Source organism: Hyla sarda, chromosome 2, assembly GCF_029499605.1.
Source record: "Hyla sarda isolate aHylSar1 chromosome 2, aHylSar1.hap1, whole genome shotgun sequence".
In the NCBI taxonomy this organism is placed as follows: Eukaryota; Metazoa; Chordata; class Amphibia; order Anura; family Hylidae; genus Hyla; species Hyla sarda.
This window is the reverse complement of record NC_079190.1, coordinates 238,461,718-238,475,614: the sequence shown is the minus strand read 5'-3', so window position 1 is coordinate 238,475,614 and position 13,897 is coordinate 238,461,718. Positions and strand designations below refer to the sequence as shown.

At 38.6% G+C, this 13,897-nt stretch overlaps 1 protein-coding gene across 6 annotated transcripts in view; it reads left to right on the top strand.

The window, feature by feature from the left end:
- BCAS3 (BCAS3 microtubule associated cell migration factor) overlaps positions 1 to 13,897 on the top strand; it is a 1,340,542-nt gene that overhangs the window by 559,573 nt on the left and 767,072 nt on the right. For all 6 annotated transcript variants that reach the window (XR_008888692.1, XM_056556703.1, XM_056556707.1 and 3 more), the window contains exon 16: positions 8,905 to 9,055. Coding sequence is in view for 5 of the 6 variants with exons in the window: in XM_056556703.1 (XP_056412678.1) it covers positions 8,905 to 9,055 (151 nt within the window). In the remaining variant the exon portion in view is untranslated. The remainder of the gene's footprint in view (positions 1 to 8,904; positions 9,056 to 13,897) is intronic.

Genomic DNA, 13,897 nt, shown 5'->3' with positions numbered 1-13,897 from the left:
CTCCTAAGGGGCGGAGCCTGATGACGCAGCCGGACAAGTCAAGAGCACGCCTTGCTGGGAGCACAGTGCTCGCTGCCACCTGTCTGATTGACAGGCAGGGAGCTGCGCTGTGATCGTCACGTGTCCCCCTGGCTGCACTATGCAATTTCAGACTCATGCCAGGCCGGCATGAGTCCGAAATCTATATAACAGCTTTGCGGCCGGGACAGCTAGGGAGACCTCTAGTGGTCATCTTTTCAATGTAAAAATAGAAATAGAAAGCAAGATCATTTTTAAACACATTTAATTGGAAAGTTGTTCAGAACACTTTAATCTATAAAATATAAAAAAAGTTTTTTTGATGAAAGGTACTCTTTAAATAATGTTTTTATTGGATTTTCCAGCATAATGTTTATTTTTTATTTTTTAACCACAACATTATTTTGAAAAGGGCTTGGAGAATGGCATGGAACTTAAGATGGATAGAGTAGAAGGAGTCCAAGGGTTTGATAACAGCAATGACTTTTAAGGATCTTTGGACAAATTTTGTATTGTTGTGTCTCAAATACACTACTATACAACATCTGACTGCAAGGGGTTATAAGTACTAGATGAAGTAAATTTTTAAATAGAGATAATTTACAAATTGTGATAGTGGTTGTGATTTGCATTGCAGCTAGTTGATAGTTTGGTATTGAATTTGTATCATGTAGAAACTGAAGTCTTTAAAGGGGTATTCCTGTGATTTTTTTTTTTTTTTTCATATCAACTGATTCCAGAAAGTTAAATAGATCTGTGAATTACTTCTATAAAAAAATGTTAGTCCTACCAGTACTTTTCAGCTGCTAAAGTTGAGTTGTTCTTTTCTGTCTGACAACAGTGGTCTCTGCTGACACCTCTGTCTGCCTCAGGAACTGTCCCTGAGACAGACAGAGGTGTCAGCAGAGAGCACTGTTGTCAGACAGAAAAGAACAACTCAACTTCAGCAGCTGATAAGTACTGGAACAATTAAGATTTTTTTATAGAAGTAATTTACAAATCTGTTTAACTTTCTGGAGCCAGTTGATATGAAAAAAAAAGTTTTTCACTGGAATACCCCTTTAACAAAGTTATTGGAGTATATTTAGAGGATGTAGAAAATTCTGGTGGAATTTTCGTAGTGGAGTTGTGTCTAACCATAGCTTTGGAGTTATCTAGAATGTAATCCATCTCCTGAGAAAAGCATGAGGACATTAATTTTTTCCCCTAAGGACTGTATACAAATCTTACGAAATCTTACGAAAATAACTAAAAACAGAAATAATTGTGTATTAACATTATAATCCACGCTTCGCCATCTTCAACCGTCTTTCAGACTCAGGTTGTATAACGCCTAATGCCTCTTAATGTATATTTCTGTGACCTCAATTCTCACAGTAAAGGAAATTTCTACCAAATGTTGTACATTTTGCATTTTATACATAAGCTTTTATATACACACGCAAGCCTTGGCTGCATCTGTAACAGATATCATTCGTAGTGTTATTGGGAGCAATGGTAGGGGCCTACACTTTAAAATAATTTCACAATAATCCAACAGTTGTTATAAGATAAAATAAGGATTATTTACTAAGCAATTTTACACCATCACAGAAGAATTTATGTTATTTAAATGATCCAGTTTTAACATATGTTTCTGTTGGATTAGATTTAGAATAAAGAAAATACAGTGTGTTGGATTTCAAGCATTATCTGTAATCCTTACTGCACACCATATGTAAAAGAAATATGGCAGAGGATATGATAATGTATGTTAACAGCCACCATTATTTATTGCTGATAAATAAACCGTGACACAGATCTCTTTTGATGTTAAATTTTTTGCTCTTTTCACTTTGCCACTTAGACACTTTAAGTTCAAACAATATTTTTTTATGATGTATATTCAAAATAATATTAGCAAACAAAATGGCCGAGTCGTTAAGAAAATGATTTCTCTACTTCAAAGCAGTTACAGTATGGATAAAATTGTCTGCCTAGGAGGTCAGTTTTGAAGGAGAGGTTGTTACTTGCATCAGATAGCTGTTAATAGTTGTCTTGTTTGATCGTGCACACCATACGTCTGCCGGAACCTGACGTGTCATGGGGGTCCACTGCCAGTCTGAAGTCCATTAGGGCTGTCAGATGTTTAGAATCATGCTTTTGAAGGAAAAAAAATAATAATCTGAGGAGACTTTATTTTTGTTGGTCAAGTTGCACATGGTAAGTGCATCAACAAAGCACCCATGCATTAGTAGTTAGGTTCTGGAAAATGGTCTATTGTCCATCTGGATGATTGTGGTGTTGGCCATATTTGTTGATAAAAATTTTCTTATTAGACATAATAGTCTCATTAGATATATTGATCAATTCACATCTTCTTTATTTGTCCTTATTTTCTTTTTCCGTACATTGAATATATGACATTCATGGTATAATTGTATTTTCATAGATCTGTATGTCACCTTTACTATTAAGAAACTAACATAATTGTGTTTAGCTTACCATCTAGATGTGGGCAAAATCAAAGAAAAATTGTATGACCACCTATAGACCATAATCGCTCCTTTCACTAGTGTAATATGTACAGATACTGTATATCGTGTATACTGTTTACTAGAAAGTAAACAGTGACATTAGGTAATATAATTAAATAAAAAAAAAAACTTGCATTTAGGTTGGGAATAAGCTATTATTTTGAGGTTATGTCGACCATCAATATATTCTCAAGAGTCTCACTCCATAGGTTGATTCTCAATAAATGTTACGTTTGGAACCCCTCTGCGCTATGGGACATATGCATATCTCCTGCTCTAGTCTGCTCTGTCTGCTTAGGGAGCAGAACGATGACGGAGCCGTCATCAGGGCGGGGCCACAGCGACCGGAGCTGGTAAGTCCCCGCCCAGGCGACTACTTGCCGAGTGGCCGGGGGGACTTTATGACTTAATACCTTTACCATCCCTGGGGGGGCACAAACATCTCCCGGGGATGGTGAGGATGATGATTTTAGCATATATAATGTATTGCCAAGCTTTATATATGCTAAAATATGCTTATTGGTTCCCTTTAAGGTAAACATAAAGCTAGAAATAATGTTGTTTCCATACATCAAACCTTAAGAAATGGGATCTCGAGAGTACCAATTTTGTCGATGTAATATAAGGCCATTGTCAAAGATGGTATGTAAAAAAATATGGTCCAAGGCAGAAATGTTATAAAAAGGTAAATGGTCATTTTATGCAGAGAACTAAGATGATGTTTGCCCTTTATTGATCTGTAGGGAACCAGTTACACTATTTCAGCCTTATTCAACCTTCATAAGACCTTTACCTTGGTGGAATGGTATAGATGGTTACTATCTCACTTCAGAGGTACTAACCAAATTGAGATGGCAAAGAGATGGTATTGGCTGCCATTTAAAATAGCATACATTCTACAAAATCAAATCTGTGATGTGAGAATGCCAAATAGTGGGTGGCTCCCTGCACATTTGGTGGTAATGCACATTCCACATCTATCCACATGGATGGTACTACGGTAGGGGTTTTATAGACAGTCAGGAAGATCATTATATGCAATTGTAAGCAACAAAATATCTCTTAATTACAGAAAGTGATATGTCAAGCCAATACATATAAATATGAATGTTGGCGTGTTATCAAGGATAAATAAAAAGGACTATTGTTCTGTATAAAATAAATATTTTAAATATTATTTTGAATATGAAATAGCTTTATGAATATGTTAGCAAACCATAAATGATAAACTGTTTTTTTTTTTTTTTATAAGAAGACAACAACAAAACTATGAACTTTAATAAATAGTGCCTGAATACCATGAAATTGTACACAAGTTATTTTGTTATGGCAGTCTAAACTCTAGAAATAATGCTCCTAGCATTCTGTGCACCTGGCAAGAAGACATGCATTATGTAGTGCACTTGAAACTCTTTTTTTTCTGCTAACATAAAAAGTCCTTTTTACCTGGAATAAACTTTCTGTGGGCTAGCAAATTTCCTATGATTTCCTGTAGTACATTATAATAACAGTGTAACCATCGCAATTACCTGAAATCATCCTCTAGTTATACGAGTAATTGCAGAATTGTTGTAATTTGAAAAGAATTTCTGTCCGCTGTCGTCCTCTGTCATGTGCAGTGCTCACTATTTATTTTGCCTCTGTCTCGAGAGATAAATGAATCCTTTAGAAGCGCTGCAGACAAGCACCATGAAAACCATTAAACTTTCACCTGGGCCTAAATCATTAACAAATAAGTGTAATGTCAACATACCATAATTATTACAATGGTTAAAGTTTTACTTGGGAATTTAGACACTTTCCGTGTGTTTTCTTAAGCGTTACACATACTTATTTGTACGTAATGTGGACTAACACACGGGTATTTAAACAGTAATTATGCTGCTACAACATTTCTCATGTATACTTGTCTTCCTCTAGCCTGAACTGTGTCCTTTCCACTTCTGTTTGGTTTCTTGTGAATTGGTTGCTTGAGTTCTATGTAGTTTTACCTTTATATATATATATATATATATATATATATATATATATATATATATCTTTTTACAGAAAATCTTACTTTTTTTTTTCTTCTTAAAAAAAAGCACAGAAGCATTTATTTCTTGAAGACCAAACTTCATTAAGAGATTTTTCCTGCCTTCTTCCTTTGGCTGTTTTCTTTCCATATCAAGTACCATTATGGTATTTCAGGGCAGCTTCCTGTGAGAAATCCATTTCTATGCTGTTATTCTTCCATGTAAAAAGGTGGCTGCGCTGGGGGTGTAGCTGTTTTGAAATTTTAAGGACCCTCTTGAAGCCAGGATTGTACGGATCAGGCCTGGGATTTCTGTTATATGTACTAAAGAATGCACCAGTTATTTAGGAACTTAATACCCAATATGGCTCCTCTTTGATTAAGGACAAAAGCCAACATCTCCTGGCATTATTGTGAACCCAAAAACTAGTTAATGATCTAAACTCTTTAACTCACTGTTTCTTGACTATTTAAAGGACTTTGATTTTATTACGAACAGGCTCATTCAGGTCTTTCTCTTTCACGTTTTCCCAATTTCTTTCTTCTCCATGCTTTTCTTTCTCTCCAGCCTGTGTAATTTGTAGCTCATTTCCTCTTCTGTCTGGGGGCTGAAAGGTTGTGAGTGGTTAACAATAGCTGGAGCAAGAGTTCTTGAGATGAGCAGCATCCATGTTTAGTGCTCAAAAGGTTAAACACTGTTAGTCTGTTTGGAAAACAGATTTTATTCATGGCATTTAAATCATGAAATAATCCTCTCTAATCAAAAACATCAATCTCCGCTTGTTAGTAATGCTGTTTTCTTTTTAATGAAAGGTTCATTCAAATACAGCTCTTCTGTGACTTGGATTCTGTCCTTGCTATTTCTATAGAAGCACTTATCTGTATTGCTTTATTACTTGTTGAACTTTATATAAGTGACATAGATGGTCAGCAATTACTAAATATCCAGGTGTCATTTAGGCTGGTCACAATGCACATTTTAGTTGATACAACCAATAGCATGTATTTCTTCTAATAATAGGCATATAGAGATGTCTCCTTTTCTAACTTATCTCTAGACACAACATTTCCCGGCACGTATACTGTGAGATTATCAGTAGAGATGAACGAACTTACAGTAAATTCAATTCGTCACGAACTTCTCGGCTCGGCGGTTGCTGACTTTTCCTGCATAAATTGGTAAAGCTTTCAGGTGCTCCCGTGGGCTGGAAAAGGTGGATACAGTCCTAGGAGACTCTTTCTTAGGACTGTATCCACCTTTTCCAGCCCACCGAAGCACCGGAAAGCTGAACTAATTTATGCTGGAAAAGTCAGCAACCGCCGAGCTGAGAAGTTCGTGACGAATTTACTGTAAGTTCGCTCATCTCTAATTATCAGCCTTTCATAACAACGTTATTTTCTTGCTCTCTGAACACAGTGCATGTGCTATGTATGGGTAGACACCCGGTGATTGGTATGTAAATGTAGCCTCTGAGTGTTCTTATAGCTTGTTGTGATATTTTTTGGAATAGGAAATTGGCCTTAATTGGAGCTGAACACTTATTGCAAAAACAATCGAATCTCAATATAAGCCATTTGCGATTACTGCAATTATATGCAGATATCTTTCTCTTTGTGCAGTCCCGGTGTCTTCTTCCTTCTTCAGAGACAAGCAGTCTACTTTAAGACCTTCCCACACAGCCAATCAATGCCCGGGGGGTAGACATGAAATGGCGGGTGTGGACATGAAATGGGGGGGGGATACACATGAAATGGGGGGGATGTAAAATAGGGGGTGTGGAAATGAAATGGGGGAGATTGAAGTGAAATGAGTGGATATGAGATATTAGATATATATATGAAATGGGGATATCAGATGGAAGGATAGAATTGAAATGGGGGGATGGGACATAAAATTAGGGGGGGGATGAACAGAACATGAAATGGGGGAGATAAACATTCGGTATGACATGGGGGGTATTTCACCATTTGTTTATCATATTGAAATTGCATATCAAAATCACAATATTTACCTCTAAAATCAAAATATGAAATTTTCCCTAAATTCTGCTGCCCTAACCCTTACCAAATTAGTATGGTAACCTAATTAACATGCAGCAAAAATAAATATTTTCTGTAAGATTATCATTGTCTCTTTTCTTAGGCCGGGTTTACACTGAAAATATCTGTCCGGAAAAATTCTGGCTGGAGATTCCAAGTGTGGCCAGGACCGCATGGACAGAATTTTTAGATTGGTATTTCCGGAAGGAAATTCTGCCCTGAAGATTCCGCAGTGTGAATGGGTTAATGTAAAACCAATTGACCTGCATTTTACCTTCAGACAGCAACATTTTTTACCAAAATTCAGAAGCAGAATTTCAGTTGAAAATTCCGTAGTGTGCACCCAGCCTTATAGATTATGGTCCACAATTATCAATCTGTCTGAAACCAAAAGTGTCTGCTCGCAACAACCAATCAGAGCTCAGCTTTCATGTTACTGGAGCTCTTTAAAATGTGAAAGCTGAGCTGTGATTGGTTTTAATGGGTAAAACAAGGCAGTTTTGGTTTCAGTCTGATTGCTAAATCTGGGCCTATATGTGAAACAGTTGCTGATTCTTAAGCCACCACCTTCTACATCTTCTACAACAACACCATGGGGGAGATTTATCATAACCTGTGCATAGAAAGCGTGGTGCAGTTACCCACGGCAACCAATCAGGAAAGAGTGCTGTGAAAAAATGAAAGAAGCACTCTTATTGGTTGCTTTTGGCAACTGCACCACTTTTCCTTTACACAGGTTTTAATAAATATCCCCCATTGTTTCTTGTTTTGGTCATCATTGCCAAATTTTTTCTGATTTTGATTGGGGTCTGGTTGTTCAGACTGCTACTGATAGTTAGAACTAGCTGGGAGAAGAGTATGCTAAACAAAACAAATTTACAATGTAAGTCTAGACAGAACAACCCAGCAACCCTGTAATATCCCCACAAAGGCTTAGCACTGCAGCAACAATGGCTGCCTTGTGGCGCCACAACCAAGTAAAAGGATATCAAAAGCTCAAACTTTTCCATGTGCTCCAAGACAACAGACTGAGAGAAAAAATAGGAACTAACCCTTATGCAGTAAACACCTGGTCCAATTGTGTGGTGTGCTTGTACCAAGGTAAAACAAAATTAATTAATTAATTAATTAATGTAAAAAAATGAGTGGACAGGCTATGAATGCACCACAAAAAAAGACCTGCCCACACATCCACATTGGTCCATTGCTTCTTGGCTAAATTTACAAAATTGAATTAGAAGTTCTTTGTAAACATTTAAATTAAACTGTGTAAGTCCAATAGTCACTTCATTACCATTTCTTTCTTGACCTAATAGGAGTAGTGCTGCGTACCACCACTGCTGCAATACTAGTGCTCACAGGGAAGCATATTTTTCCCTAAATTTGTAGTATATTTTAAATGGGCACTCTCATTAAAACCAATGTTTGCTATTGCACTCCTTATGGTAAATAAAAAAATCTTTCTAATTTACTCTGTTAAGAAAAATATGAGGTTTTCTATGTTTTATTTGTGTTTAAAAAGCTGCCACTAGGTGTCTCCCTACTTGTCCAGAGCACATTTTCCCACATCTTTTGCACAGGCTTAGGACACCTGCTGGCCTGGCAGAAGTCCAAACACAGGAAATGCAGTCTGGAGTGCTGAGGGGGTGTAACCAGCCTTATCCAATCACAGCTTCTCCCACTCTTAACTGCCAGTTGCTGTTGGTTGCAGAGTAAGGGAGGAGGTTCTCCCCTGTATGGCTTCAGATGATGCACACCTGCTGGATAACTCCCCCTCCCAGTCTGTGAATCTGACTGAGACTGAGCAGAAAATACAAAGCAATATCAAGGTAGAAAACTTAAAAAATAATAAAAATAAAGGCAGGGGGTGGTTTATCATGATGGGACAGGGAACTGGAAGGATTATAACATTTATCAAGTTAATGAGAGGTACTGTTTAATGTATATTGCAGTAGCTTTGATAGACTCAACATTCATATTATGATTACGTTTGGTCTACTTTATGCTCATACAAGCATTATTTAAGATAAATAAAATCATAGTATATAACGATACTACATTTGGTTTATTAATTTTTCTATGGTCATGTTACTGGCACAACACGGTTAATGTTGTACATTCATGACGGTATTCCAATGTATAACTAAATTGTACAGCTGATACATGATGTGAATGCCTTCTTATTAAAGTGTATAAAATAGGTAAGAGAACTAAGCAGCGTGTTGGAATACTGGTTATTTTATTCAATATATGTATTCTATATGATTTATTTATTTATTTTGCTGCAAATATCATGTTTTTTGTTCTTATTGACAGGAAAACTTAACAGTCAAGAAAGCTACAATAATTTTACCAATAATAACCCAGGAAACCCACGACTCTCACCACTTCCCAGTTTGACAGTAGTGCTACCACTCGTTCAAATAAAGCAGCCAATGACATTGGGAACCATCACAAAACGCACAGGGTAAGAATGTATACTTCATTCATCTTTCCTATAAATTACAACATTGAATATTTACTAGAAGCTAGTGCACTTCTAAAGCTGTCTTTAAATAACTATAACAATTTTTATAGAAGATGTTAAACTATAATATTAAAGTAGAATACAAATATTACTTCTGTTTATGTCCAGTGTATTTACCTATGTGTTATTACAGTTATTAAGTAGTCAGTAATCAGATGTAAGAAAAGTGGAGCACTTCAATAAACTGGAATTATTAGCCTTAGAGACGAATATATTGTAATGGTCAAATTCCAATTGGGCTTTTGGATCATCATCCTATGTTGTCCAGATTTAGAAAAAAATATTATAATGCTTGTTATTGTGTTAGTATAAAATTAATAACCTATACTCATTTGTTTAATTCCCACCAAGTTCAAATGTTTCATAGTAGTGAGCACTGAAACGTATGGCTGTGCATGCACAGTATTTTAAAATGGCCCTTAAAGGGACATCATTTTTCCCATTGGAATCTATTGAATCCAATGGAAATATTGATTTTTGAAAGGGCAAAAACTGTCTGGTTTTCTGATTGCTACCAATCACAGCTCATAGTTTGTATCACACGGCACGGTAAAATAAATCCTGAATTGTGGTTAGCTGCTGTGGGAAAATGAAGACTGTTTTGCAGTCAAAATATTTTCAGCCATAAAATTATGGTATGTGTGGGTACCTTTTTTCTGTCCAGATTCGTCCCAAAATATTGACATGCAATGGACGATATATTTTGGGATGTTAACCTCTAAAATAAAGGCCCAATTGAACATAGACTTTTGGGAGGGCTACAACAAAAAACATCCAAAAATGTGGTCAAAATATTACCTGACATGTCTGTTAGGTGTTCAAAATGAGCCTCAGAAAATGATGTCTGAGCATGCCTGCTCTAAATGCTAGCCACAGTTATAGGATATAAAGTACTTACAGGGTTCATACATTTTAGTATATTGTACTTTATTTAACAATACCGTTATATTTTATAGGCTATATATTCACAAATCTCACTAAAGCCTGTGGACAACATCTCTTCTTCTTAGGGGGACATGTATCATTGCCTTTAGACTACTTTTCATGTCTACAGATTTTGCGCAATTGCGCTTTTTTTGCATTTGAGCTGCACTTTTTTTGGTGGATGATTTTCTAAAGTGGTCACCTGTTTGGTGTACTGTAGACAACTTAATCCAGTGGACTGGTATGTATCATTTGTGCAAAAAAAATTTAGATTTTTTTTTTGCGCAATTGCGCTTTTTTTTCCCAAAATCAACAAAAAATTTACGAGTGGTAGCAAGGACGCGTAGAAAAGTGTCGTACGCTGGACGATGCAGGAGCCAGCCATCAGCACTGCAATACTACAACTGGTTAGCTGCTGGTTACAACTACTCCCATCATGGGGCTGGCTCCTGCACATCCCCCAGCTGCGGGAATCTATTGGGACTGTTAGGACTACTACTCCCATCAGGGACAGACTCCGTCCATGATGGGAGTTGTAGTCCTGGGGCTGAGGTGCAGATCGCAGCAGGTAATTCTTGCTAAAAATCCGGCGGCACATGCAGCTTCACTGCGCCGGCTCCTGTATACACTGTCATAATTCATAGTCCCCGCCGCCGGAACACGGGAGCTCTCATTGGTTAATAACTATTCACCGATCAAAGCTCCCATGTTTCGGCAGAGATTATGAATTATGACAGCTGTATCGCAGTGAAGCAGCACATGCCACTGGCTTCTGTATGTGCTCTCATAATTCATAATCCCCGCTGGAACACGGGAGCTCTGATTAGTGAATAGTTATTAACCAGAGTTCCCGTGTTCCGGCAACGGGGATTATGAATTATGACAGTGTATACAGGAGTCGGCTTTTTAAATTAATAATTGCGGATTGCAGTGGGTCTCTGCAGAATGACCTGCTGCAATCGGCACCTCAGCCCCAGGACTACAACTCCCATCATGGACAGAGTCTGTCCATGATGGGAGTAGTATCCCTTACAGTAGCAATAGTGTCCCACAGCCGGGGGATGTGCAAGTGCCGTCCCTCAGCACTGCGGTACTACAACTACTCCCATCATTAGACACAAAATGTCCTATGATGGGAGTAGTAGTCCAAGGGACAGATCGGCAGAGGGACAGATCGCACTGGGTCTCATTCCTGAGACCCCCTGTAACTTTTACTACTCCGCCCCCTAGTGATGACATCATTAGGGGGCGGAGCTACACAGTCCAGGTTTGAAGCCAGGGTGGTAAGTATGGCTCTGTTCTCATTTATGCGTTTTGCATAATGGGAACAGAGCCTTTCAGGCAGTGTGTTCCCAAACAGGGAGTCTCCAGCTGTTGTTTAACTACAGCCCCCATGATGGGAGTTGTAGTTTAGCAACAATTGGCAGCTCCCTGTTTAGGAACACACTGCATTATGTGCGCCCTTCCCAGAGGAAAGCGCAAAGAAAAATACTAACCCATTTTTTGTGTTTTTCTTTTCTTCTCATTTCAGATACATGAATGCGGAGGACTATGTCAGATTCGGTGGACTGCGATGATGACCAGCGTTTTTTTTATGTGGGGGAGTGTTTTTTATAAAAAATAATTTTTTTTTCAATGTGTCATGTTTTTTATAATTGAATTTTCAGACTTAGTAGTGGAAGCCATTTTGTAGACAGAATCCATTACTATGCCAGGGCTTAGCGTTAGCATCAAAAACAGCTAGCGCTAACCCCAATTATTACCCTGGTACTCAAGAGCTGGTACCAACAGGCCCAGAGCGTCAAAAATTGCACACCTGGGCTTTGTGGTAACAGGCTGGCATTATTTAGGCTGGGAGGGCCAGTAACAATGGTCCTGGCCCACCCTGATAACGTCAGGCTGTTTCTGCTTGGTTTGTATCTGGCTGAGAATGAAAATACGGGGACACTATGCTTTTCTTTTAAAATAAATAAATAAATTTAAAAAAAGCATAGGTTCCCCCTATTTTCAGTATCAGACAGATACCAACCAAGCAGAAACAGCCTTTTTGATGCTCCGGGCCTGTTGGTACCGGCTTTTCCCGGCACCCCTGGGGTGGTGGGTACCGGGGTAATAATTGGGGTTAGCACTAGCTGGTTTGTGGCTAACACTAAGCTCTGGCTTAGTAATGGATTCTGTCTACAAGACGGCTTCCACTACTAAGCCTGAAAAATTCAATTATAAAAAACACGACACATTGAAAAAAATTTTTTATTTAAAAAACACTCCCCCACAGCCCTCAATAACCCTTTTATTGACATAAAAAAAAACACTGGTCATTGTCACAATCCACCGAATCTGACGTAGTCCTCTGCATTCACGTATCTGAAATGAGAAGAAAAGGGAAAAAAAGGTTATTATATTTTTGTCACTCTCCCCTGGGGAGTGCGCCCATACTACAGTGTAACAGGAAGCCCCCAATTGTTGACGTCTGCCTACTGTATCCTGTATATACAGTCATCTATGGATGGTTGTATATACATGATAGCGCACAAAGACTTAACCCAGAACTGCTCAGCAACGTGGGTTATTGCTTTCCTTGCTGAGCTCCTGTATAGTATACATGGGTACACAATGCACCCCTGTATACTTTACAGCTGGCGGAGGTAAGTAGTGATTCTCTGCACCCTGTATATGTATATGCTATACATCACTCCTCACCTTCTTACACTCTGTGGGCCGGGCGCTCTGCATCTGACCCACAGAGTGGTACCCGAAGGCAGTGAAAAAAAATCGCCACAGGGTAAAAAAAATGATTGTTTCTGCACACCAGCAAAAATGCAAGAAAAAACGCAAGAAAAAGCTGTGACAGTTTTCCCAGCATTTTTGCTGGTGGACAAAAAAAACTATGGAATCCGAGCCTCAAAGCAATAGAGCAAAATCCCTGTGTCTACTTTTCCCATGAGGTGTAGATCAGGTGTACAAGTAGAACTGTGTGTAAATTTAGAACTTTGCACAAAATTTATCATGTGCCTTGCACAAGTATTGTAAATTTGGTGCAATTGCACCAAATTTACACCAACCAAAATGATCTAAAAAAGACATCTACCTACACCAACATTGATACATGTCCCCCTTAGTGACTAAACTCCATCAAAAACATTATATTCTTGTGTACATATATATGTGTGTGTGTGTTTGTGTCTTTAACCCCTTAAGGACGCAGGACGTAAATGTACGTCCTGGTGCGGTGGTACTTAACGCACCAGGACGTACATTTACGTCCTGTGCATAACCGCGGGCATCGGAGCGATGCCCGTGTCATGTGCGGCTGATCCCGGCTGCTGATCACAGCCAGGGACCCGCCGGCAATGGCCGACGGCCGCGATCTCGCGGGCGTCCGCCATTAACCCCTCAGGTGCCGGGATCAATACAGATCCCGGCATGTGCGGCAGTGCGTGATTTAAATGAATGATCGGATCGCCCGCAGCGCTGCTTCGGGGATCCGATCATTCAGAACGCCGCACGGAGGTCCCCTCACCTTCCTGCTTCCGGCTCCCGGCGTCTTCTGCTCTGGTCTGAGATCGAGCAGACCAGAACAGAAGATAGCCGATAACACTGATCTGTTCTATGTCCTATACATAGAACAGATCAGTATTAGCAATCATGGTATTGCTATGAATAGTCCCCTATGGGGACTATTCAAGTGTAAAAAAAAAAGTAAAAAAATGTAAAAGTAAAAAAAAAGTGAAAAACCCCCTCCCCCCAATAAAAAAGTAAAACATCCGTTTTTTCCTATTTTACTCCCAAAAAGCGTAAAAAATTAATTTTATAGACATATTTGGTATCGCCGCGTGCATAAATGTCTGAACTATTAAA